We start from the raw sequence: 26,033 nt of genomic DNA, 5'->3' as shown, positions 1-26,033 counted from the left end.
CAGACTCAGTCCCTACAGTGACCAGAATGCTTTTGGCCACTCTCTGAGCTGCTCCCTTTCTGGGGTTAGCAGGCAGATTAGTTCAGAGCTGAGAAAACAGAGACCTGCATTCAGGTTCTAAGAACTATGAAAATCAGTGATCGCCTGAGAGACCCTGGGCATGTCACTTCCCCTTTCTGGACTGTAATGAGGAAGGATTTAGAGCATGGAGCACAGGGCCTGGCACACTGCAGGTCTCATTAAGGTACATACATTACTGCTTTCACGAGGTCTTCAAAATACAACAGCGCTTATGACGGGCTTTGGAGCCAAATTGACTGGGGTTGCATTTAGCTTCCCCTTACTTGCTGTGCATGTAATCTTAGGAAAGTTATTTAAAATTCTGTGACTCAGTTCCCTTATCTGTGAAATAGGGGTAATAATAAAACCTACCTCATAGGGTCACTAAATGAGATCAGTCATGGGAATTGCTTGGCACAATGCCAGGCAGTGAGTAGGTGTTTAATAAATTAGCATTTGAAAACTAATAGTTATTGCCACCCAGACCTCTAGGAAGTCAAATTACTGCCCAAGGAATTGGTGGCTCATAGTTGAGGTCAGAGCTGGAGAGGATAGAGTCCCAGGGGCTATTTTCACTCAGATGCTGAGCAGAGAGGCCCTTACCTGCTCCCTTTCTGTTTTTTCTCTTTGTCTCTCTGGTTCTCTGTCTCTGACTCTGTCTTCGTCTCTGCCTTTCTCTTTTTCTGTCTCTGTCTCTCTGTTGCTCTCTCTCTACCTCTCATTTCTGCCTCTGTTTGTCTCTTTCTCTTTGCTTCTTTCTGTCAGGGATGTGCTGGAGCCAGCTAGCACCGGCTCTGGGGAGCTGATTCTGTGAATCTCTTTCCAGCCCAGCATTCAGGAAGTCACTTCGGTAACTTGAAATTGGCCATGGTGAAAATATTTACTCCATGGAAATTAGCAAATGGTACAAATCAGAGACTTTTTTTCTTCTCTTTTTTTTTTTTTACTTCCACGTGTCACTACACCCTCACCCCTGCCCCCCACTGCCCACGCTGGCAGCCCTGCCAGGGCTCTTGCTCAGCCCACAGAGCCTTCCACCTCCTTCTCAGAGGCTGACAGTTTCTGAACCCCCACCCCTTTCCAGGCATACTGAATTTGGGGCTCCCCTTAGGCTGGTTTTCAAACCATGGTAATATGTACCTGGGTATTGTTGGAAGTGGCCACACTGTATCCCTGTGGGGACCCATGAGATTGTGTAAGTTTGTGTCTTGTGGAGGGGAGCTCTTTTTGGGTCTGTGACTCAGGGGAAGGGCTACATATACCTCTGGGCTTCCCTGTGGGGGCACTGGGCACCTGTGCCTGACTGCAGGAATGGCTATAATCATCTGTGTCTGTGACCAGGCAGTGGAGAGAAGTGGCTCAGATCCTGGAACCAAAAGCCAGGATACATCATCTGTGTGACCTTGGGGAAGTTTCTAAACCTCTCTGTGCCTCAGTTGCCTTATCAATAATAATGATATTTACCTTCTGCAGTTGTCATGAGAATAAAATGAGGTGATATATGTAGAAGTGTTTAATTCAGTGGCTGGCACATAGGGAGTATTATAATTCTCCACATGCTATTCTTTGGGAGAGGCTGTGTGTGTGGAGGGGGTGAGGTGGGCGAGGGCCAAAGGTATGCATATATGGGGGCGTTGGTGTCCTTGAAGATGTCTGTGTCTGTGAATCTGTACAGAGGAGCTCGAGTCTCTCTGTGAGGCGCTGTGTGTAGCTGAGGTGACGTGTCTGTCTGAGATTGCATCGGGAGGGCTGTGTGGACCTGGGTGGAGGGCTGTGCCATTTGAGATGTGCATGTGTCTTCCTGTGAGAAGACCTCCATTCTCAGCGTGTCACCTGTGTTTTCCTCTTACTTCCATCTGTCCCCTCAGGGCCCCAAATCCCTTCTCTTAGCTCTGGATGCCCCCCACCTCCACCTCTATTCTCTCCCTGATGCTAATCAGCCTGGTAGCACCCTGGAGCCCTTCATACAGTGGTTTCACCCCAGGGGAGGTGTCCTGGGGTGAAGATCTCCGCAATGGCTTAGTGAACAGGGGCTATTTTAGAGCTCTCACCACAGCCCGCCTTGCAGTTTACCACATGGGTGTCACCCCCACCACACACACACAGGAGAATAGTTACAGTGGACCATGAGAGGGGCTGGCGGGTCTAGACTAGTGGTCAGGGCACTGAAGTGACAGAGCCATTGGCTAGGCAGCTGGACCTGGTGGATCCAGGAAGGCTTCCTGGAAGAGGTGAGTGGTGCTGGGTAGGAGGGACAGGACCCACAGAGAAGAGGAGGAGGATATCCATGAAGGGAACTGGACTTGGAGCTTGAGAAAGTCAAGGTGCGGGCACCTGCTCTAAGGATCCCTGGGTCCCTCTGGGGGAAATCAGGGTTCACTGGGTTGGCCCCACCCTACAACTCTTCATTCCTCTCACATCTTAGGAAACCGAGCCCTCTCCCCCACAGTTCCTCTCTGAGTGGTGCAATGGCAGAGTTTCTGGCGGGGCGTGGAAAGCCCTTGCCCAATGACCTGCCTGCCCTATCACTTGGAGGACACAGCTACAGGAAAGGCTTGGCTCCCTGGAGGGCTCCCCAAGGGCCCCTGGTGGACCTGGCTTCTGACTGGGGCATTTCCCTGATGTGGGGATAAGACCAAGCTCTGAAGGTAGGTGTCCACCTTCACTCTGCCACCACCCTGGGGCTGCTGGGGTTTACCCAGCCCAGGATGGGAGCAGAGGCAGCACCTGGAGGAAGGGCTTGTTTTTAGGAGACAGTGCTCAGAGGCCTATGGGTGAACTGAACAGGGCTTGATAGGAATCCAATTAGAGAGATGGGTCTAACACAAAATCATGAGTTTGTGAGGGTACGAGTCTGTTAGCCTGAGAGGCAGCCTGTGTGCGTGTGTGTGCGTGTGTGTTACTGTTATCAGAGCTTGGGCTCGTGCAAGACTTAGCTGTGTTGGTACGTGGTGGTGCCGGTGAGCACACTCACAAATATGTGTGACTGTGTGCTGGTGTATGCGTGACTGTGTGTGTGCTGGTGTGTCAGATGGATATGAGTGTGAGAAGGTCTATGTGAGTGGTATGTCCTGTGTCATGGTGGCTGTATAAGTGTGCCGGGGTGGTGGGAAGGAAAATGGAGGCAGAAGTCACGCTGGGGCAGAGCCCAGGCCTCTGGCTTCCTGAAGAGGACAGGAGCTGGCAGCTGGGTGCAGGAACACTGGCAGAGACTTCATCTTCCGTGTCCTTCTGTTTCACCCTCAGGACTCTGGCCCCTCCCAAGGACCATGCCACAGCCCCACTGACCCAGGAGTAGGGGCCTCAGGGGTGAGTGGAGGGGAGTGGGGACTGAGGGCTTTCAGGGTCAGGAATCAGGGTGGGGGGCCTTCCTGGACCTCACAATTCCGCACAGCCCCCTCCTCCTACAAGGGCCCTGTTGCTAGGTAACAGATGGGGGAGCCAGAATGAGGCAGCTTGAAAGGCCAGAGGCTGGACCCACGACAGGAAATGGCCTTGATCCCCCTCTGCAGGGAATATCCAGGTGCAGGCACACAGCCCTCACGCACATTCACACACAAACACACGCCAAGACACAGACATGCACACACACAGAGACTTGGACGCACAGAGATATTCACACACTTACACAGACCTGCACAGATACACGCACACAGACTGGCATATGTACTCCCACACAGGGCTATGCACACGATCATGGCATGCAGACACAGAGGCACCCGCTCACACAGACCCACATGCACAGAGTTAGACACCCACACACATAGAGGCATACACATGCACACTCACACAGAAACACATACAGACAGACATGAACACACACAGTCATCACATGCAAGAAACATGTTCACACATATACACACACAGACACAGACATTCACAAAGGGCTGCACAAACATACCCAAAGACACACCCACAAGCTAACTCACAAATACTTAGAGACCCACAAAAAATACACACACACAAGGACTCTGAAGGAGTCATAGAAACTCAGCACATTGAAGCAATAGGACGCAAAAATATTTAAATAAACACAGCAAACGCCTGAAGCAGGAAACCAGCCCCGTGGAAGTTAGACGTACTCTCTACACACACATCGAGGCAGCTGGGAATTAGATGCAATGGTAGCCCTGCCCAACCTTGAGCCTCACTAGGGAGGACCCCACCCTCCCCACCACCCCACCACTCCAGGCCTAAGAGGAGAAGCTGCATGCCTCTGTGTGTGTGTGTGTATGTGTGTGTGTGTGTGTGTGCAAGTGTGCATGCCTGTGTGTATAGGGTGCTGCATCTCACAGGGACCCTGAGTGAAGCATGCCCCCGTTCTGCAGCAGGGAACCTGGAATGGGCTGTGTGTTCTGCAAGAAGTTGGAGCCAGGGCCCAAGGAGGATGGTGACCTGGAAGGGGACTTCAGGGCCTACGGGGCTGCAGACCGCTATGGCCCTGACCCTACTCAGGGCCGACCAACATCCTCCTTTGCCCATATCCCCAACTACAACAACTTCTCCCCTCAGCCTGCCAACCCCTCCTTCCTGGATGGGGGCAACATCAGAGGCATCTCAGGTGAGTCCAGTGGGCTGGAGGCAGGCACTGCCCAGTGCCAGGGAGGACCTAGGGGAAGGGAAAACTTGGACTTGTCCTTAGGAGCCTCCAGGTGACATAGGAGACAGCCCTGCTTTGAGCGCACAGTCTGAGGGAATATGTACAGCCCTCCCCTCAGAAACTGCAGTCTGAGGGGGAGACATAGCTGTTCCCAGTCTGAGAGAGGGGCCTTGGTGACAGATGCAAGTGGGAAGTCTGCCCAGTGAGGGAGAAGAGAAGCAACTCCCCCAGGTGTCCCCAGGGTAGAGGGGATGGGCTTGAAGGTGTGTGTCCTAAACTCCATGGGGTCCAGATCAGAAATCCACTGGATTCCAAAGAACTTTGGCATCCGGGGCACTGCAGCAGTGGGGAGGCACAGCCCCTGGCTGGGGAACAGGATTCTGGGGGTGCAGCCCCCATGGTGCCCCCATTCCATCATCTGATGAGTAGCTCTGACTCTGCAGGAACTGGGGTGACTCTGTTCATCGCCCTTTATGACTATGAGGCCCGGACAGAGGATGACCTCACCTTCACTAAGGGCGAGAAATTCCACATCCTGAACAACACGTAAGTGACCGGGCCACCCAGTTCAGGGCATAGGCTGGGCTAGGAGCAGGACTCAGAAAGGAATCCCTACCTGGTCCCTGTCCTCAGAAAGCTCTAGCCTAGTTGGGGATGGACACATGACAATAACAACCCTGGATGATTGCTACTATGTAAGAGGAGCATGAGGAACTATGGGCACAGAAAGCACACCAAACATGGTCTGCAGACTGGTGGTAATCAGGGCAGGCTTCCTGGAGGAGGTGATTTCTAAGCTGAGACTAGAAAAATGAATAGACATTGAAGGAAGAAGGGAGAAGAGGGGAAGAGAAAGTGAGCAAGAATGAGACTAAATGTCTTCTGGAAACCATCAAGTGGTTCTGCATATCTGGGTCATAAAATATGGAGTGCAGAACAGACAGAGCAGAACCCAGACAGTTAGGTGGGAGCAGATTCTTCAGGGCTTTTTAAACCATGATGAGGAGTCTGGATTTTTTCAAGAAGGAAATATAGCCATTGGAGGGGTTTTCAGAGAGGAAGTGACCTAGTTAGCTATCCGCTGCCTTCTCAAACCCCAGCCAAGCTGAGGAGACAGAAAAGAATGCCAGGAGGCCCAGAGGGCCCCAAACATATTGCTTCTGCAGGGAACAGCCCACAGGGCAGCCGCAGTGTCTGGGAGCAGAACAGACAAAAGCCTGGGGGTGGGGTGTGTCCAAGGTAAGGCGTTGGCAGGGCCAGTGTCCACCTGATCCTCCATGTGGCCCTGCCTGGCCCCACAGTGCCCCAGGGGCTGGGTTGCCAGTGACACACCCTGTTCTGTGCCCACAGGGAGGGTGACTGGTGGGAGGCTCGGTCTCTCAGCTCTGGACAAACTGGCTACATTCCCAGCAACTACGTGGCCCCTGTGGACTCCATCCAGGCAGAAGAGTAAGTAGCGCCTGGGGGAGGCCATTACAGACAGGACCCTGGCGTCCAGCCTCGAGGCCACCTCTTGGGCAAGTCACTCCCCTCTAAGCCTGACTTCTTATCTGTAATTCTATAAGGTCATTGTGAGAATAAAGGAAGATAATAATGATGATAATAATAGTAGGTAATACTTATCTAGCATGTACTATGTTCTGGGCACTATTCAAAGTGCTTTATGTGTATTAACGAAGTTAGGAACTAATACTATCCTGTTTTACAAATGAGGAAACTGAGGCACAGAGAAATTAAATATCCTGCCCAAGTTCACATGGCTAGAAGTAGGCGGAGTTGGTATTTGAACCCAGGTAGTCTAGCTGGATTTGCTAAGCATTATATATATATATAGCCTCTGAGTGAAAACAACAGTGTATGAGCTTTAAAACAGTGTAAAGGGCTAAACAGATGTAAGGGGCCATTACTTTGAATTAATTCTATTAAGGAGTCAGGGAAGTATCATTTATGGAGTAGCTTGATATACTTGAGATACTGACAGTAATTTACCTACCTTGATTCATTTAATTCTCATAATAACACTCTTGATGTTATTATTGTCCCATTTTACAGATGAGGAAACCAAGGCTTATAAAATCTTTTTTTATCTAGCCTCACATACACATACATATATGGGGAAATAAAAGATTGGAGAGATTGCAGAGTGGGAGTGGGACTCCCAGGACTTAGTGCTTGATTTACCATTGGGCTCTGGAGCGCGGTAAGAATCTAGGGTGACCCAAAGTCTTCTTGAGGAACTGAGTGGCTGCCATTTGCTAAAGGGGGAGCACAGGAGCAGGTACAGGTACCTGGGGGGCTTGTTAGGTTGAATTCATGGAAAGGAACACACACACGGATGAGATGGCCAGCAATCAGATCAGGTTGTATTCTGTATGAGAGATGCCCAGCCCCTGTCAAGCCATGCCTCTGAATTAGCCCACAAGAAGGGGCCACTTTTCCTAACTGGCACAAAGACTCCTTAGTTGGTTTGCTGTGGCTCTTACAGAGGGCATACCTGGGCTGGGGTGGAAATTCAGGACTCTTCAGAGTGGAGATGATACTTAAGGCTGCATAAGAGAGGGAAGGAAGAGAGGGAGAGGGAGAAAGAGACTGGCCCTAGGACCTAACTTTGGAAAAAGCTGCCCTTGAAGAAGGCGCTGTTAGAAAACCATGCCAGGCCAAGTCAGAGGAGCCAAGAGGGTGGAGGGGAGGTTTCAGGAAACAAGAGAGGGAGTGACAGAGGCTGCCACTGGATTTGGCAATGAGGGTGACCTTGGTGAGAGATCTCTCTGAGTGACGTGGGGGCGGAGGCCAGACAGCAGAGCCTGAGAGAGAGTAGGAGGTGAGGATGTAGAGACCCAGGTGTGAAGTGCTTTTTCAAGTGAAGGAAGGTGAGAGATACAGCAGAATGTTGATGGCAAGATAGGGCTTAGAACAGTTTCCTTTGGAGAGGGAAAAAATGTGGGCCTATTTGGAAGTTGGTGGGATGGAGAGGCTGCAGATGGAGGCTGGTTTTTGGGAAGAGGTGTTCCTGAGCAGAGGGGAGTAGACGGGGTCCAGAGCTCAAAGGAGATGAGGCCATCATCTGGGGAGGTGGCAGGAGGTGTGGAGGAGAGGAGGGGGGATGATGCAGAAGGTGAGAGGTTGGGGGTACACGCTCATGGCCACATCTCGGAGTCAGTGTCATTAAGCTCTGAGAGGCACTCTGCAGCGTCGTGGTTAAGAGCTGTCATGGTTAAGGGTGCAGGACTGAGAGCAGACAGCTTGGGTGCCTATTCTGGCAACACGGTTTAAGAGCCGTGTGGCCCTGGGTAAGCTGCTTAACCACTAGGTATTTCAATTTCCTCATCTGTCTAGTGGGGGTTAATAATAGTACTTACTTCACTGCGTTGTTATAAAAATTAAATGAATATATGTATTACACTAGAGGCTGACACAAAATAGGTGCTGTTATTTTTTTTTTAACTTCTTTTGAGAGGGCAAGTGGTGAGGTTTATTTGTTTATTTTTTTAAATGAATATACTGGGGATTGAACCCAGGACCTCCTGCCTGCTGGGCATGCACTCTACTACTGTGCTGTACCCTTCCCACTATGTTAACTACTAAGGAACTAGCTAATGTCATGGGTGTGGGTAGGGGCAGGGCATTGAACACACTTGGGAATGTGCTCTACACAGTCCTTCAATAGTTTCTCCTTCTCCACCCTGCCTGCCCTCCTGGACACTCTACTTGCTAATTCCCCTGTACCCCAAATTGTGCCTAGAACCCTGGTATGGACTGACAGTCCCAGAGTTCACTGAGGCTGCCACCTCCCTTGATTTGAAAACTATGCTCCTTTTAATTCAGCCCAAGATGGTCACTGGCCAATTTAGTGAGCAAATGACATCTGAGTGTTCTATGGTCCCTGAGTATACTCTCACAATTGGTTTAAGGCTACAATTCTGGCCCAGGAAGACTATCCAAGAGACAGCAGGAATGCTTGCGGTCTGAGGTTGCAGTTAAGACTTAGAACAACATCCAAATTTAAGAGAGTGAAGGAAAAGTAGCAGTCAGGGCTACTTTGTGACAGGAGCAGTCAAAAGGAGAGGAAGAGAAGCAGGAAAGGGTGTTGTTCCAAAGCCAAATGAGGAGAGTATTTGAGGTGGGTGCAGGGAGAGGAATCTTAGTGGGAAGAGAAGTAGGGTGGGGGCAGAGGATTTCAGGTAGAGCTCATCAGCCAGCCTTGTGACCACTTCCCCTCTCCGAGCCTTAAGTTCCTCATCTATAAAATGAGCCTATGGAAGGAGTGGTAGTGAGATGGACCCTGATGAGGTCACTGGTGACTGGGATTTTAGCAATTTTAATTCAAGAGAAACCCAGAGAGTGGAGAGGAAAAGCCTAACCTTTATTGCGCAGCTACTCTGTGCCAGGCATTCTGCGTTGCCCTGCTCTGTGATCCTCATGACCAAGCTGTGACACAGGTGTATGATCCCCGTTTCCTGGGTGAGGAAGTCAAATCTTGGCTAATGAGGTGACTTTTCCCAGGAGGCTGAGTTGGGGATTGAACCCGGTGTACCTGACTCTGGCCGGCCCTTCCCCACAGGTGGTACTTTGGAAAGATCGGGAGGAAGGATGCGGAGAGGCAGCTGCTGTCCCCGGGCAACCCCCGGGGGGCCTTTCTCATTCGAGAGAGTGAGACCACCAAAGGTGGGGGCTGTACCACTGGGAGGCCTAACCATTAGGGTGGGGCTAGGAGCAGTGGGGTGTGGCTTGGGTCAGGGCCAAAATTGGGACAGGGCTGGAAGGGCAGAGCTAAGACTGGGACTGGGTTTAAGGGATATGACCATCCAACTTCAGAGTCTCCAGCCTTTTGGGCCTCTCTGGGCTCTCAGGCTGGGGGTGAGAAGGAAAGCAGGCCTGAAGGTGACCCCTGCCCACAGGTGCCTACTCCCTGTCCATGCGGGATTGGGACCAGGCCAGAGGCGATCACGTGAAGCATTACAAGATTCGCAAGCTGGACACAGGTGGCTTCTACATCACCACGAGGGCCCAGTTTGACACAGTGCAGGAGCTGGTGCAGCACTACCTTGGTGAGGGCAGCCCTCAGGTTGGCATGTGCTTCAGATTCCTGGGCCAACCCTCTGAGACTGAGGCCCAGAGAAGGGAAGGGTCTCCCAAAGCAGTAGTGGTTGGGCCAGATATAGAACCCAAGTGCGTCAGCCCTCAGCCCAGGATCCTGCTCTGTATTCTCCAGAGAAAACTGAGGCTTGAAGCTGTCCATGACCAAATGGTGCCCCATGATATCTGATCTCGGTAGGAGGCTGAATAGACCTGACATGGAGGAGGGGTGGTGGGGTTGGATGAAGGTTGGTTAGCATCGAGGCCCAGTTTTCTGCTTTGGTTAGTTAAGCCAAGGACAGGTCTATGGAAGAGTGAGGCTTCATGTCCACACCTTTGTCTGGGATTCCATTTCCCACAGTCAGAATCCTACCTTATCCTTGGAGGCCCAGCTGGAGGCACCTCTTATGGGAAGGCCCCCAATTCTTACAGGGATCATATCTCCTTCTGGTGCCACTTCCTTTTGTGGAACCAACATATTCACCTGTCAGTGGACTGGGTTGCCTTCTGCCCTGGCCTGTGACCTCAGCTGTGGCCTGGTTCCTGATAACTGATCTCGGAGATGGGGTGAGATGAGGATGTGTGGGGTCCTGGCCTACCTTTGACCTCCAACTCCCCAACCTCCACTCCCCAGAGGTGAACGATGGGCTGTGCCACCTGCTCACTGCTGCCTGCACCACCATGAAGCCGCAGACGCTGGGCCTCGCTAAGGATGCCTGGGAGATCAGCCGCAGCTCCATCGCGCTCCAGCGCCGGCTGGGCACCGGCTGCTTTGGGGATGTGTGGCTGGGTACGGAGCTCCTTGGGGCTGGGCCGGGACCCGAGGCCTGAGGCCCAAGGCCAGGGCAAGGGCTTGAGACGGCAAGGAGCCGATCCTGACAAGCTGGGGCTGCCCGACAGGCATGTGGAATGGCAGCACAAAGGTGGCGGTGAAGACACTGAAGCCGGGCACCATGTCCCCGAAGGCCTTCCTGGCGGAGGCGCAGATCATGAAACTGCTGCGGCACGACAAGCTGGTGCAGCTATACGCCGTGGTGTCGGAGGAGCCCATCTACATCGTGACGGAGTTCATGTGCCATGGTGAGGGGTGGGGTCAGGAGACCGAGTCTGGGAGGGCGGGATGTAGGGAGAAGTTTAGGTGGACATCTCTGGAGGAGGGACCTGGGTGGTGATCAGTGTTGGGATGAGGGACAATGGGCAGAGACCGCGTGAAGGGCCAGAATGAGTGAAACCACAGAAGTGTTGGGAGTTGGGGAGGGACCAAGTTAGATAAAGCGTGTGTGTGTGTGTGTGTGTGTGTGTGTGTGTGTGTGTGTGTGTGTCTGTACCTGGGGACGGAGCCTTGGCAGTGGTCAGCTATTGGGTGGCGCTTGGGCCAGTGAAGGCGGGATCTGTGATAAGAAAGGATTTGGGGTAGAGTCTGAGTGGGGCGTGCCTAACGGGGGATTGAGGAAAGGAAGGAACAAGTGGTGGGCAGAATCAGGGTGTCTGTGAGAGTGGGGCCTGGGCAAGGTCTGTGCAGGTTGAGGCACCTGGCGGGATCCTGAGTGGGGACGGATCCAGGGTGAGAGGACTAGGAGCAGGGGACAGAGCCAAACCCTAAGAGATTGGTCCTGGATAGGGGCAGGGCCAAGCGAGAGAAGGCAGGCCTGGAACTGGGGGCAAGGTCTTGCTGTTGATTTTCTGAGTTCTTCTCCCCAGGTAGCTTGCTGGAGTTCCTCAAGGACCAAGAAGGCCAGAATTTGAGGCTGCCCCAGCTGGTGGACATGGCAGCCCAGGTAAACTGGGACCGCAGCCTTTATCTCTCAGAGCCCTTCCTATTATCTTCCACAATCCCTGTGCCCTCAAACACCTAACCTACCCTTGGAAGTGCAGTCCCAACTCTTGGGTCATCTGTGTGACCCAAGACAGCGCACTGCCCCTCTCTCTGAGCCTGTCTGGAAAGTGGGCTTTTCACATGATCCCTCACACAAACCATGGTGTTCCCATCTCTCCATACCTTGGCGCCTCAGGTAGCTGAGGGCATGGCCTACATGGAGCGCATGAACTACATCCACCGAGACCTGAGGGCAGCCAACATCCTCGTAGGGGAGCGGCTGGTGTGCAAGATCGCTGACTTCGGGCTGGCCCGTCTCATCACGGATGACGAGTACAACCCCAAGCAAGGTGCCCTGCTTCATCCCACCTTACAAGAACTCCCCAGTGCACCCTGGGGCTGCCATGGGACCCCACATGCTCAGGGACCCTTCCCCTAGACCATCCGGGACACTCCCACTCTGATGTAGTTAGCGTAAGAGGCACCTCTGGGTTCAAACCCAGCTCCTTCACTTACTAGCCACGTGGCCTTGGGCAAGTCATCTAACCCATCTGTGAGCTCTTTTCTCACAATGAAATTCTCAATGAATACTTTCAGTGAAAATAGACAACAGTTAAGTTAACACATATTGATCAAGTACCTCCTATGTGCCAGGCACTGCTATAAATCTCAAGTGAAAGATCATAGACTGTAACAGTGTAAACTCTGCAGCCAGAATGCCTGGGTAGGAAGCCACTTATAGGCTATTCAATTTGGGCAAGTTATTAACAGCCTAGGGCCACCTTTTCCTCATTTGTACAATGGGGATAGTAATAGTACTAAATAATAGTAATATTAAAAAAAAAAACAGTAATAAAATTCACAGGGTTTTCATGAAGGTTAAATGACTTAATGCATGTTAATCGCTTAAAACAGTGCTTGGCACGTGGTAGAAGCCATACAAGTTTTAGCTATTAGTATTATGAGAATTATTTTAATGTTTGTAGAGTGCTCAGCACTACACTTGCCACAAAGGAAGTGCTGGCTAGATACCAGGTCTTTTCTGTTGTGCCCAGAGACCTCTGTGGGTAGGGTCCCTAATCCTAAAGATGCCATTCTCTTAATCCAGCTGTTACCAGAGATCCCTCTACTAACTTTCCCTTCTCCCTCATCTCTCTAGGGGCTAAGTTCCCCATCAAATGGACAGCCCCAGAGGCTGCCCTTTTTGGCAGATTCAGCATCAAGTCAGATGTGTGGTCCTTTGGGATCCTGCTCACTGAACTCATCACCAAGGGCCGAGTCCCTTACCCAGGTTTGCTGGGGGATGGGGAGGCAGAAGGGTGGTCATGGGGAAGGGCTTCTTCCTTGTTGCCTCTTTAGGAGGGGCTAGGCCCCCTGACTGACAGAGCCCCACCCTCCAGGCATGAATAACCGGGAAGTATTGGAACAGGTGGAGCACGGCTACCACATGTCCTGCCCCCCAGGCTGCCCAGCATCTCTGTACGAGGCCATGAAACAGACCTGGCGTCTGGACCCCGAGGAGAGGCCTACCTTCGAGTACCTGCAGTCCTTCCTGGAGGACTACTTCACCTCCACAGAACCCCAGTACCAGCCTGGGGATGAGACATAGCCTGTTTGGGCATCAACCACCTCTCAGGGGTTGTCCACCAGCCCCTTCGAATCCTCAGGGCTCCGGTTCCAAGGCCCCATGGCCCAGAACCCTAAAGAGTCTTAGCCTGTCAGAGCAAGCAAGTTGCTCTAGTACCATCTAGGGCAACCCACTCATTTAAAAGATGGGGAAAATCCAGGCTCAGAGATCATCCCTCACCTACTCTGTTTCCAAGCACTATTTTTTCCCTTCCCACTTATGCCCCTAGAAGCCTCTAGCCTCCTGTCTGCACTCCCCCCACCAAAAAAAAATGCTCAGACTCTGTCTAGTTATTTATAAAACTGTATATCCTTTCCCTCACTTATCACCTGTCCCTACTCTCCTCCCCTGTCATCCCATCCTGGTCCAGAATTCACCTCCTACTCATTCTCTTGGGTTTATAAGTTACAAAGACAGGGAAAATCTTTGCCAGATCCCTTTCCTGCTGTGTGTATGCTCTAGTCCAGGACCCTGGTCCAAGCCCAGGGTGAGGGAGAGGGTTGCTGAGGGCTTCTGTGAATCACGTGTGTGTTTACTGATTCTGTAAATAACAAAAATGACAATATGAATCCTTGAGCCACAAAAATCTCTTCCTTTGGGAGGGATGGTGGTCTGTGGGAAGTGAGTGGAGCCTCTTTGGCTGCTGGGAGGAAGGGGCAGTGAGAGAGCACCTTAATGCCTACTAAGCACAGGGCACCCAAGATGTGTCCTAGGACACCCAAAAGTCCTGATGCTCATCCCCATGTGAGTTTAGAACGAGCTGAGAAATGGATACAGAAGACAAGCAACTGGAGATCAAAATTTCCCATTACTGACGTGGCTTTCAATCTGTGTATGGCTCACTCTTTACCTGATTTCAGCAGATTTACCCTTCATCATAGGCACCACAGCAGAACTTCAGACCTCCCACGGCAGAGCAGGAGGAAGACCACTGTGGACCCTCAACAGTTCCCCAAAAGAGGACAGAAGGGAGGGGAGGGGAGAGGCCTGAGAGTTAGTCTAGTTCATTGGATTTCATTTGGAGCAACTCTGCTCCCAGGAGGCTTTTGGAGAGATTTGGAGGCAGTTTTGTTAGTCACAGTGAATTGGGGCTCCTACTGGCATGTAGTGGACAGGGACTGGGGGTGCTAAGCAGCCCACTGTATACCTGTTCAGTGAAGACTTGTCCCACCCCTTGGCTCCCCTTTTGAGAGACTCTGGCGGTTGATGTGTCTCCACGTGGAAACTAGAGGAACAAGGACTAAGGATTCCCAGCTCTGCCATCAGGAATTTGTTGACCCTTGACTTACTAAGGGAGCAGCTGCAGGAGAGAGCCTGGGAGCTGGGAATCACTGCTGCATCTGGCAAACAATTACTAAACATTGATTCTGTGAAGGGCCCTTTGCTAGGCAGGACCCCAGGGACACAGACATGAACAAGACCTGCTCCTGTCCGGAGGAGTTCACAATCAGGCTGGGGAGAAATAATAGTAATAATAATAACAACTCATTTATTAAGTGTCTCCTGAATGCCGGATGGGTTTACATTCATCTTTTCATTTAACTCAGTCCTGAATCTGGTTCTATGATTAGTCCCCCCATTTACAGATGAGGAAGCCCAGGGGTTACCTGATGTACCAAGGTCACACATATATGTGACAGAGCTGGGACATGAACCCAGGTATCACACCAAGGCCCATGATCTTTCTACCAGACCTCACTGCCTCTGGGCTTTAGGAAAAGATCCTATCTGCCCCAGGTGGATGTTTGGGGGATCCTTCTCCCTTAGATATTGGTAGAAAGATTCCCTGGAAGCCCTCCCAAGTTGACTGACCTAAGGGAAAGGGGACAAGGTGACCAATGCAGACTGAGCATTCCCTTGTTCAGCCCTGTGCTGGGGATTGCTGATGGGAGCAATGAGATGGGGAGAAGCCAGGGGCTGCTTAGAGAAATGGTCACAGGGGTGGGAGCCGTAGCTCTGGCACATCAACTCTCAGGAGCCAAGGCTTCCCCAAGGCCATGGTCTCTAGACAACCGAACTCACAAGAACCTGATGTATAAGCCAGAGATCCAGTGTTTCTACCTGCCATGGAGTCAGGAGATAGGAGCACAGATCTGGAGCTGTAGTGCCTGTTGTGAATCTTGCCTCTGCCACTCACTAGCTGTGTCATGTCGTTCAAGCTGTGAATCTCTCCAAGCCTCAATTTCTTCATCTGTGAAATGACAATAAAATGCACAGTGCATGTTAGCTGTCTTTGTCACTACAATTTACCAATTATTTACTCCATGCCAGGCATCCCACTAAGTGCATGCTGCCACTTAATCCTCACAGAACCCTATGAGGAGAGGGCTATTGTGGCTTGATTTTACTAATAAAGAAACTGAAACACAGTGAAGTAAATAGACTATAGGGCATAAGTGGCAAAGCAGGGGCTCAGACCAGGTCCTCTGAATCCAGAATCAGTGCTCTTAGTCTCTGGAGTCTTTTCCTGGGACCAGAATATTCTTGTCTGCACAAAGGGGCCCTGCTTGGTGCCTTTAGGGACGTCCATTTAGTTTAAATGAAGGCTCAGCAGAGCCATGAACCACCTGGAGTTCACCAAGCCCTCATGACTCCTCAGCAGAGACCAGAGCAGCCTGAGCCTGGAATCCCTGTGTCTACTGGTTCCCTGTCCCCACCTCTGGTGCAGCCAGATGAATTCTCCCTTGCACCCCCTTTTCTGTGCATCCTTCTGTTCCCTTCAGATAGAGCACAATGCAATTGATTAGTCCTCTGTTTTCTCAATTTCAATCACATCCTCGCCCTGCCTCCCTGAGATTACAGGCGGGTCACCTTGATTGCGGTTTCCACTGTTCACAAAACTCTTCAGTCATTTACAAAACCATCTCTCGCCTCATTCACTCCCCCACCTGGCTCTTCTCCTCTGTGATGCGTGATTTTACTGGCTTAAGACTCAGAGGGCAATTTTATTTCCAAGTTCATGGTGAGGGAGGAAGACACCTAATTGACTAATGCTGGGTGTTTCACATGCATTATCTCATTTGAGCTTCACCAGGAGGCAGAGCAGAAGTATGATTATTCCCTTTTTACAATAGAGGAAACAAAGACTCTGAAGGGCTACAAGACTTGCTCAATCAAGGTCATCCAGCTGGGTGATAGAGTCAGGATTGGAACCCAGGTTTGTGTAACTTCAAAGTCTCATGTCTCCCTGGGTGTCACATTCCCTTATTTGATGGAGCAGCATGGGAAAATATGATACTAACCCGGAGTCAAGCCCAGGGAGGACACGGTGCAGATAGGGGTCAGAGGTAGCCCCATCTATGCTGAGGACGGTAGTCATAAAAGAGCCAAGTCATTTATTAATTTCACACACATCTACTGATGTCTTCTGGAGGCTGGTCCTGTCCAAGACGCAGAACAGTAAGCAATTACAACATTTAGGGGCAAGGTCAGTCTGGAGGCCAAGGGAGACTTCTTGGAGGATGTGAAAGAAAAGTCTGCCTGATGAAGCAGCCAGAGGGTGAGATCATCTCCCACTGAGGGAACAGCATGTGCAAAGGTCCAGAGGCATGGTAGAGCAAGGCCAAGTCAGGCAACTGCAAATAATTACGTATGGGAGGGTTGAGGAAAAAGCTGAGGCATGGAAGAAGGTTGGAAGGTCAGCAGTAAGAGGTAGGAGGGTCGGGGAAACCAAGGGCTATGGCCCCAGAGTTGTGGAGAAAAGTCAAAGAGAAGAAATCTGGGTGGCCCAGGACCTACTAGGAGGAGTCTATTCTGGATCCCAGTGCTCCAGTACTAAGCTGGGTGGGTCCACTATCCACACCAAGAGTTCTCCCAGGTACAATATCAAAGCATCCCTCCCACCTAGTCATCCATTACACACACACACACACACACACACACACACACACACATACACACTTGCGCATCTGGATGGTTGATGTCCACACTCCCTCTAGCGGTCACTCTGGGCTCTACACCCAAAACTGCAGGAAACTTGCCTCCCAGGTAGGGACTAGGTCCCTTCAGACCCTCCTCATGCCTCAGGATGGGTGAGAGCAATACAGTACAGTTCCCGCTCTCAGAAAGCTCACAGTTAAATGGTGATGAGGGTGAAGGGGACAGACACAAGCAGAAAATGTGGGAGAACAGGGGAGGGTTCCAACTCAATCGGGCAGTGGGCTGTCCTCTCAGTGGAGGTGTTGCTTCACCACTGGAGACTTGAAAAAGGAGTAAAAGTTTGCTTGATAAAGAAGAGAGAGAGGGCATTCCAGACTTGACAGAATTAAGTAGCTCAGAGGCAGGAAACGAGACCGTGCAGGGAATTACAATTAAGTAGGTGTGACTGGAGTGAAAAATTTGAGGAGGTTCATTGGCTAAAGATGCAGATGGTGAAGTAGACACGGGGCCTTGTCTGCCATGCATTTGGGCTAGGAATCCAAGCCTTGGGCCATGGGAAGCCACTGAAGGTTTTGAGCCGGGGAGCGGCAAAATCAGATTCACTTTCTAGACAGAATCCGTTGGTGACCAACATAGAGGAAGGATGGGAGAGGAAGATGTGGGAGAGGAACACTCCTCTTGGACACAAAGAACCACACCAGGTCACACTCATAGGAGAATACAGAGCTTTGGGCAGGCCTATGAACCAGACATATCAACACATGTGATGACACCTACAGACAAGTCAGTGGCACCCCAGGTTGGGCACCCAGACAAACAAACACATACTGACATACACTCAGACACATAACTCAGGTCCCTGAGCTGAAAGGAAACAGAGGACACATATTCAGCCCCAGACACAGGCTGACAGTGAGAACTGTGCACACCCTGATGGACACAGGAATTCACATGCACGCAGTGTGCCTGTCAAGGGCCCTACCCTGCCCCCTTCTCTCCCCCGGGTTCCTCACCACCTCGGGCAGGAACAAAGCTGACCTTTGCCCTCTGGCCTCTGGCCTCTCCTCCCACACCCCCTGCCCAGAGGGAGGAGCTGTTTGAAGTCTGGGCTGCAGCTGGGGTTTCCTGTTGCCTGGAGGAATGTGGGAGGATTTGCAGGGAGGGAGAAGTGGAGGGAGGCCAGCACAGGAGGAGGGATAATGGGGACCTGAGGGCCTTAGTTCCCACTGTACCACAATGAAGAAGGGCTTCCTGCTTCCATGGTTTCTGGGACCCCCGCTCTGAGCTGTTCCCATCCAGAGGAGGGGAAAACCAAGGCCATGATGGCTCCAGTCCAACGGGCCTCTTGTTCCTGTATCTGTAGCTTGGTGGCTCTCTTCGCCTCAGTTTCCCCTTCTGTGGACTGGGCTGAACCCCTCCCTAGCCATCCACACCTTTCCTGAGGGAGCTCCAAGAGGGGGGGCTTCTGTAGTCAGGGAGGGCAGTGAGACCCAAGTCTCGCTTCACTCTGCCCTTTCCCAGAGCTCCAGGGGCCTGGCTCCAGGCTGCTGTGACCCCTCAGTTATTGTCATTATTGTCATCATGACTTGCTAGGCCCTCAGTATGCCCTTGCCAGTTTTCAAAGTGCTTTCACATCCATGTGTTCAGTAAATCTTCTGCACATCCCTGCCTGTAACACAGGGGCCAGAGTACTCCTCAATTTTACACATGTGGAAACTGAGACTCAGAGAGGTCAAGGACGCAGAATAGCAGAATCAGAACCAGGTCTGTCGGGCTCCTATTCCACATGGCCTCCAAACCCTTAGGCCCTACAACTTTACCTCTGGACTCTCACCTCTATTTCCTAGGGTCTAGCTATACCACCTTCTACTTACATTGAAACAAAAGTGCTTGAAGTGAGCTGAGCCCAGAAAGGAATGATGCAGTTTCTTCCAGAACTGAGGTCCCCTCCTTTAAGTCTGTTTTCTCAGGGAGCCTACAGCTACCCTGCCAGGACTGTAGCAACCCCAGGTGCTGTTTTTAAGGACTGGGTAAGCCCCCTTTTAGACAAGGCGACTGAAGCAGATATGGAGATTAGACACTAGGTGGCAGCAGCCACCCACAGGAAGAGTCTGCTTGAGTTTGGGGAGAGCACCCCCCAACCCAACCCAATTTGGATAGGATCCAAGAGAAAGACAAGCTCCCAAATGACTGGGAAACCTTGTAATGCTTAGTTTCCAGCTATGCCCAACACCTTAGGGACTAATAGCACCCACCCTTTCTGGGGAGAGGGCAACTGAAGCCTTTTTGTGTGGGAGGGGTATGCTTGGACCACCCTACCTAACTTCTATCCCCATCTCACACTTGGAGACCAGGGCCCTACCAGCCTTGTCCTCTGCACCTCATCACTTAACCTTTCTGCTCCCATGTCTTTCCCAAACTTCTCTTCATCCCAATCTACCTGGTGCTCCCTAGCTCCCCCAAACCATTCACACCCAATTCCTCCCACCCAAACCTTGATTCAATTTGGGTGGGGTCTTCATGCCCTGTGGCAGAGCCTAACAGGTAAGGATATTGTGAAGGGGTAAAAGAAAGGGAAACATGGGCTTTTCTTACGCTCCCCAATGCTGAAGTCTCACCAGTGGGGGACCAGCTGGGGCAAGTCTCATCTATTTGTCATAACTTTTGACCCAGGATTTGGAGCTGCAAGGGGCCCCTAACAACCTTAACCATTGCTTTCACTAATATCTGACCTTACAGTACTTCCCGTTCAATGACCAAATCTTTGAACCCAGGGCTTGCCTGCAAGGAGAAGCTGCTCCCAGATGGGGGCCTCTGCAACTGGCCACATCAGCACCGCCCCCCTCACCCCTGCCTCTGTGATGCCAGATCAATAAGCATACTATTTAGAGCCCTAGACCTCTCCCATCGCTGCTGTGTGCCCCAACCCCAACAAAGAGCCAACAGCATGTTCCCCAAGGTATCTTCTTTTGCCCTTTGGGGGTTCCAGACCATCCTAGAGGAGGGGCTTGGGAGGAGTTGAGGTGTAGGGAAGGTAGTGATAGGGAGCTGCAGTTGACAAAATGACACCACCTGCCTTTGTCACATGCTGGCCATCACCCCACATCACCCCGCAGGGCCAAAGTGGGAGCCAGAAACAGGTGGGCCAAGGACAAAGGCACTGCTGAAGGAACTTCAGACATGGGACAAGACAGAAAAAGCCAGCAGACACTGGACAAAGGAATGTCAGACACACAGATGAAGTGGGACTAGTGCAGGACCAGTCAGGGCCGGTGTTGGTAGCCGCAGGACAGGACTGCAACCATGCATTATTCATCTCCATGTTCCCTGTGAGCCCTGCACACCTAAGTTAGCATTTGTCGAATTGGAGTGCCAAGGGAGGGCACACGAACGCTGGGAGAGAAGGTCCGATGGAGGCCTGGGGAGTCACAGCTCCCTGCCATGGCCCAGAGGTTAAACAGTGGGCTTTGTACTCAAACAGTCCCTGGTCCAGTTGGGCTCTACCACTTCATACTGGGGGACATGGGCCCTTCATGGAAATAACAGTACCATTTCACCAGGTCTTTGCTGGACTCGAGGGCCCTGTGGTGCCCAGTAAATAGCAGCATCAATTCTCCTTCCTGTCCAGCTACCTTCTCTTAGTAACCAGGCCCTGGCAGTGCACATTCCCATCTGTGAGGATAGGCCAGGCAGGGGGCCTGAAGCGAGGGGCTGGATAACAGATGTGACCTGAAGAGGAGGTAGGTGAAAGTGCTGAGTCCAGCCCCCTGGGCACAGCAGGAGCTCTGAACTGTTGAATCTGAATCTTGCTTCCTGACACAAGGAAAAAGCTCAGTCTAATTCAAGAAGGCAAGGCGCCCAGGGTCGGGTAGGGGAGCGGCGGGGCGGGGCGGGGGGGGGGGGCAGGAGCGGGTGGTCTGTGATCTGTTGATTATCCAGGACTTTTGTGCCCTCACCGCCCTTGGACTTCTCGAAAAGCTAGGCTTTGGTAGGGGGGGGCGCTAAAGGCAGAGCTCAGAACTTGAGCCGGGGTCACTGAGTGGGGAGGAGGTACTGGTGGGCTTTGAGATTTCTGGAGCAGCCCTCCCGCCATAAACCCTCGCACTTTACTCAACATGAAATCTTTTCAGGAGAAAACGCCCCCAAATTCAAGAAGCTGATCCTCCCCTCCCTCCTCTTCCTCTCCCACTTAACTGGGACGCCCCAGAAAGTCGCAGGCCTTTTAGCTAATCCCTCGATTCCCTATTCTACTCTCATTCCATTCTCAGACCCTACCTCTTCGCTCCCACCCGCAACCTCCGTTCGAGCCAGAGACCCCCCCGGGGGACAAGGAACGTGGGAAACGTTCCCAATCCTTGGGGAGAACTAGCACCCCTAGGTAAAGAGGACGCGCCCCCGCCGGAGGGGCCAGGGCTCTGGTTCCCTGCGGGGTCCCGGCCGCGCCGTCGGAGCAGCCGGCGCCGCCCCGCCCGCCCCGCGCGCCGAGCGGCCGCGGCGAGGACTACAAGTCCCGGCGTGCCGCGCGCGTGCTCCCCCCTGGGGTTCCGGATGGTGAGCGGCGAAGGTAAGGCGAGCTCGCAGAGGCAGCGGCGGCGGCGGCGGAGACGGAGAGAGGCAGGCAGGCAGGGCGAGGGCGAGAGACGGAGGGAGGGAGCGAGCGAGGCAGACCAGACAGACAGACAGGCGGGCGGGCAGGCAGAGCGAGCCACCCGCCAGGCTGCGCTCAGCCCCGCTCACAGCGGAGAGAGCAGAAGGCAGGAGGAGGGAGGGGAGGAGGAGGAGGGAGGGAGAGAGGGAATCCAGCTACCACCACCCAAAGCCAGCGTCTGCTTTCTGTCCTCATTTCCTTTTCCCACCCAGCTCTGAGAGCAGAGAAAGGCAGAGGGAGCGAAAGATAGAGACAGTCAGAGAGACAGACAGACAGCCAGAGAGAGCGGGAGGGAGGAGGGCGGAGGAGGAGGAGCAGGAGGAGGACTACGCGGGGCGCGTTCCCTCCCAGGTTTGCAATTGGGGAGGTGGGGGCGGGGGTGTCCAGGGCTGTGAGAGTGTGTGCACGGTGGGGGTAGCGAGGGGGGCACAGGGAGCAAAGGAGTGACCGAGGTGGGGGGCGCCGCGGGAGCGGGGGGCCGTGTCCAGCGGAGTTAGCGGCGGAGAATGTGAGCCGAGGCGCGAGCCATGCTGTCAGCAACGGCGGGCGGCTCAGGGCTCCTCCACGACTCCTCTCTCCAGCAGCCGGGCGCCCGCGTCGCTGCCGCCGCCGGAAGACAGACGCCCCCCAAAGCCCCTCGCCTGGCTCGGACCCACGGAGCCGGTAGCCCAGCACTCCGGTGAGTGGCTCCTCCTCCCTAACACTAGACCCCTGCTGGGGACCAGCCGGCCGTGCTCTTTTGTGCAGCGCACCGGGGGGGCCCCGCGCCCCCTTCGCGTGCCCCGGTCCGGTCCGCCGGACCCGGTGGCTGCGGTGCCCGCGGTGCGGTCGGTCTTTGTTTCCACCGGGGCCCGCGGCTCGGCTGGGCTCGGCTCGAAGCCTGGCAGGCAGCGCCGGGAAGGGGGAGGGGGAGGTGGACGAGAAGGGGGGGCGGGGAGGGGGGGTTCTCGGGTTTCCTGGCCGCCCCGCGGCTCCCCCGGCTCGGGGGCGAGGTGCGCGCCCAGAGCTGCCGCGCGCCCCCTCCTCCTTCCCCCTCCCTCCGTTTTTGGATTTAAAACTGCAATTTGCTCTCCAGCTTGCTGAGAATGTGGGGGGGGGGTGTGTGGAGGGGGGGACCGTGGGAGCGGAGAACAAGGCTGGATTTTAGGAACGGCGCTGGGAAAGGGGGAGACTGCGGAGGGAGGAGCCCCTCCCCTTCAACCCCCAAATCCCAAGGTTCCTATGGTGCTCTGGGAGTTAAGGGGCGGGGACCTAATGACCCGGAGGGGGTGTGGGGCGGAGGAGGGATTTGGGGGCGGCCGGGGCCAGAGGGGTTGGGCCGCGTGCCCGGTTACCTGGCGAACAAAGTCGGCTCACTTTTGCATAAATAAATAAATAATCGCCTATCAATGCGTTTCCTCTGAGGCTCTGATTGAATCGGCCCCCTCTTCCCCAGGGGGTGGGGTGCTGAGTGACAGCTGTCAGCCCCCTGGGCCGGTAGCTGGGGGTGAATTGCTGAATCCCTCTGCTTTCTGGGTAAGGGCGCCTTACCCTGGCTGGGTCCTGGGTCCCCGGGCAGAGCCAGAGGGGCAGGGGGCTGGCTCAGAGTCTAGGAAATAACCTTGTTTCCTGTTCTACAGGAAAAGGGACAGCATCCCAGAGTTTGGGGGCTGGGGATGAGGACTGCTGGGAGCTGGAGGGGTTCCCCAGCAGCCTGACCCCCCAGCCTCTTGCCAGGCGAAGGGGCCAGCTGAGGGAGGAAGGATGTGGGCCTTGCTGGCCGGAGGCGGGAGCTGGGGCTGTCCCTGAGGCGGGCAGCGGGCACAGAGAGGGAGGAGGGAGAGAGAGAGAAGCGGGGGCGGGAATTCTCTACCGCAGACCCTGGGGGCCAGGGCCAGATGTGGAGGGGTGGGGAGTCCCCCCTCCCTCCTAGCTTGGGGGCCCTGGGGCTGGGCTGGGAGGGGCTGAGCCTGGTGCCCTCCGTTCTGCACCAGTGCCTGACTGGCAGGGCCAGCTGAATTTGGGCCCAGGCGTCACCCTGGGAGGCAGGGCCCGGCTGCACCAGCCTGGTCCCTGAGTACAAGGAGGGACCCTTGGGGGGCCTGTGCCTGTCTGGCTGGGCAGGCGTTTCCCGCCGGACCAGTTGGTGTCAGGCGGGACTTGGCCCCAGCTCCCTGGGCAGCGCTCAGGGTGTGAGGACAAGCTTTGCCTCCGGGTCAGGGTGGCCACATTTTGTCCGCTGCTGCCGCCGGCGGGGCGGGGGCATGTGCCCAGGCCTGGGCAGAGTCCTGCCAGGAGCATTTGGGGTGTTTCTATTGTTGGCTTGTTCCTGTTCCGTGTGGCCCAGTGTGTGTAGCTGTGTGAGCTGGGGCTGTATATGAAAGATTACCAGTCAGTCCATCCCCTACACTTGCCCCATCCCTCCACTTGTGGGGGCAGGCTGGGTTGTGGTGGTGAGCTGTAGGGGGACCCCCCCCCAGGTGGCATGTGCATGCAGCTTGCCATCTCCCTCCTTTGAGCAGATGTATATTTATTTTTATAGTAATGGAAAATCAAACTGGATAGTAAGTTGAATTCATTTTTTTCTTCTGCTGTGTCAATAGTTGGAATAACCCCCAGAGACTAGTGAACTTCTTGCCCCAGAGCTCCCACCCTCCAAAGGTAGCAAAGATCAGTGAGGGCATGATCTTTGGGGGACCAGTGGATTCCGGTTCAAACCAGTGACTCTTGTCCCTCTTGGTCTGGCACTGGGACAGGTGCCAGGTAGGCAGGGAAGGCATTGCCCCCCTCCCCAGGTATCCCCCTCCCACCACCGGGTAGTCTGGCCTCTCAGCTGTCTCCTTGGTCAGTGGCTAAGCTGTGCCCAAGCCTTCAGGGACATTCTCCTGGTGGGCTCTCTCCCCCTGCCTGGGCTCCCAGCCCACGTGCTGATATTTATTTTCTGTAGTAAAATCCATTTTTAATGCCGTTACTTTTGAAATAATATAGAGAGAAACAAATGTGATGTATTTAAGTTGCCCTCTGTGAGTTTTTAATGTGATCTATGGCTGAGGTAGTGATGGAAGGAGCTGTTGGGCTTGGAGAAATTTGGTGTCATAAAAAAAAAGAGCTTGCTGTTTATTATGGTTGCTGGGCTGGGGGGTCTGGAACAGGGTCATGGGGGCAGAGTGCCCCAGCACCCCCAGGTGCTGTGGTTGGACAGCATTGCTTCTCAGTTTGGAGGTGTATTGTTTCCAGGATTATTTTGCATTGCTCCCCAGCCCTTGATGGGACCTTTGGTGAGAGAGCTTGGGAGCTGGGGGGCTTTGCCCCACCTCATTTCACCTGCTTAGATTTTGGCAGGGAGGCTTCTAGAACCTCCTGCTGAGCTAAGTGGAGGTGTATTGTGGGGAGGATGGATTTGGATTCTAAAGGAGATTAAGGGATGGGATTTCCACCTGCTTGGTATGGCTATGCTGGAGGCTTGAGGGGCGACTGTTCCTGGCAGAAGACCTTTTTTTTTTAAGGGGGGGTGGGCTACTCTGAACTGGCAGAGCCCAGAGGGATATTGCTTGTTCTCAGATCAGCCTTGAGCACTGGCTCCAACCACTACCTCCTCTTGCCTCTGTTCCCTATTGGACAGGGGCTTCCTCCAGGCAAACCTGATCCCCCTCACTTCCCCTCCTCTCCACTCTGTCCCACCCCAGGTCAACTTCTTTTTTTTTTTTTTTCTTTTTGGTTTTGGAATACAGAGCTCTGTGTCTTGTGCCAGCCACCCAAGACCAAAGGGTGCCATGCCTTCGTACCAGATGCCCAGGCGCTTCTGGTCTGATTAGTGAGGTCAAGCAGACTCACTATTATGGGATGGAGCCCAGCTCTGTCTCTGGGTCCCCTGGGACTCTTGGGACAGAGCTGGGGAGAGGGGAGTCAGGATGGGGTGGAGCTGGGAACCGCAGGGCAGGGAGCAAAGGTAAAATTGCTGCTAATGTCAGCAGATGGACCCCCCCCCCAGGGAGAGAGCTGGGGGAGTTGGGGAGGAGAGAGACCCAGACAGCCACATGCAAGGTGGAAAGAGGGAAAGATGGTGACAGAAGCCAGTAATGAGGGGATGAGGGAGAAAACAGTGACAGAGAAGAGCCAGGATCAGAGCCCCTGGAGATGGCATCCAGAGGACCAAGAAGGCCTAGGCATGTGCCACTCCCCACCCCACAGCTCGAAATGAGCGGACACTGAGGGTCTCTCACCCAAGATAAAATGCTACTGGATTGTATTTGGAGGAAAGACAAGTGGGTATCTCTGGGAAGAGGGAGGAGGACTCCCACAGAAGGAGGGAGAACTGGGAGACAGGGGATTCCATGGGTCACTTGAC

The 26,033-nt window shown here is 53.5% G+C and overlaps 2 protein-coding genes across 11 annotated transcripts in view; both read left to right on the top strand.

The window, feature by feature from the left end:
* The window catches only part of FGR (FGR proto-oncogene, Src family tyrosine kinase), a 31,092-nt gene extending 17,333 nt beyond the window's left edge, over positions 1-13,759 (top strand). For 3 of the 7 annotated variants that reach the window (XM_032495626.1, XM_014560020.2, XM_014560009.2), the window contains exons 2-13: positions 3,307-3,369; positions 4,389-4,621; positions 5,104-5,206; positions 6,011-6,109; positions 9,222-9,325; positions 9,559-9,708; positions 10,371-10,526; positions 10,637-10,816; positions 11,438-11,514; positions 11,749-11,902; positions 12,712-12,843; positions 12,953-13,759. In XM_032495626.1, coding sequence (XP_032351517.1) covers positions 4,402-4,621; positions 5,104-5,206; positions 6,011-6,109; positions 9,222-9,325; positions 9,559-9,708; positions 10,371-10,526; positions 10,637-10,816; positions 11,438-11,514; positions 11,749-11,902; positions 12,712-12,843; positions 12,953-13,161 — 1,584 coding nt within the window. In that variant the 5' untranslated portion in view covers positions 3,307-3,369; positions 4,389-4,401 and the 3' untranslated portion in view covers positions 13,162-13,759. Of the gene's footprint in view, positions 1-2,541; positions 2,709-3,306; positions 3,370-4,388; positions 4,622-5,103; positions 5,207-6,010; positions 6,110-9,221; positions 9,326-9,558; positions 9,709-10,370; positions 10,527-10,636; positions 10,817-11,437; positions 11,515-11,748; positions 11,903-12,711; positions 12,844-12,952 lie in introns of those variants that run through there. The other 4 variants (XM_032495628.1, XM_032495627.1, XM_014560001.2 and 1 more) reach the window with 3 other exon arrangements.
* A 7,825-nt stretch (positions 13,760-21,584) lies between these two features.
* Positions 21,585-26,033, top strand: part of AHDC1 (AT-hook DNA binding motif containing 1) — a 64,052-nt gene continuing 59,603 nt past the window's right edge. The window contains exons 1-2 of one of the 4 annotated variants that reach the window (XM_032495622.1): positions 21,585-21,622; positions 22,288-22,385. The gene's annotated coding sequence lies outside the window, so the exon portion shown is untranslated. Of the gene's footprint in view, positions 21,623-21,684; positions 22,058-22,287; positions 22,386-26,033 lie in introns of those variants that run through there. The other 3 variants (XM_032495624.1, XM_032495621.1, XM_032495620.1) reach the window with 3 other exon arrangements.

The sequence above is a fragment of the Camelus ferus genome, chromosome 13 (assembly GCF_009834535.1).
Source record: "Camelus ferus isolate YT-003-E chromosome 13, BCGSAC_Cfer_1.0, whole genome shotgun sequence".
Taxonomy (NCBI): domain Eukaryota; kingdom Metazoa; phylum Chordata; class Mammalia; order Artiodactyla; family Camelidae; genus Camelus; species Camelus ferus.
Note: the sequence above shows the minus strand (reverse complement) of the source record. Positions and strands in the feature narration are given on the sequence as shown.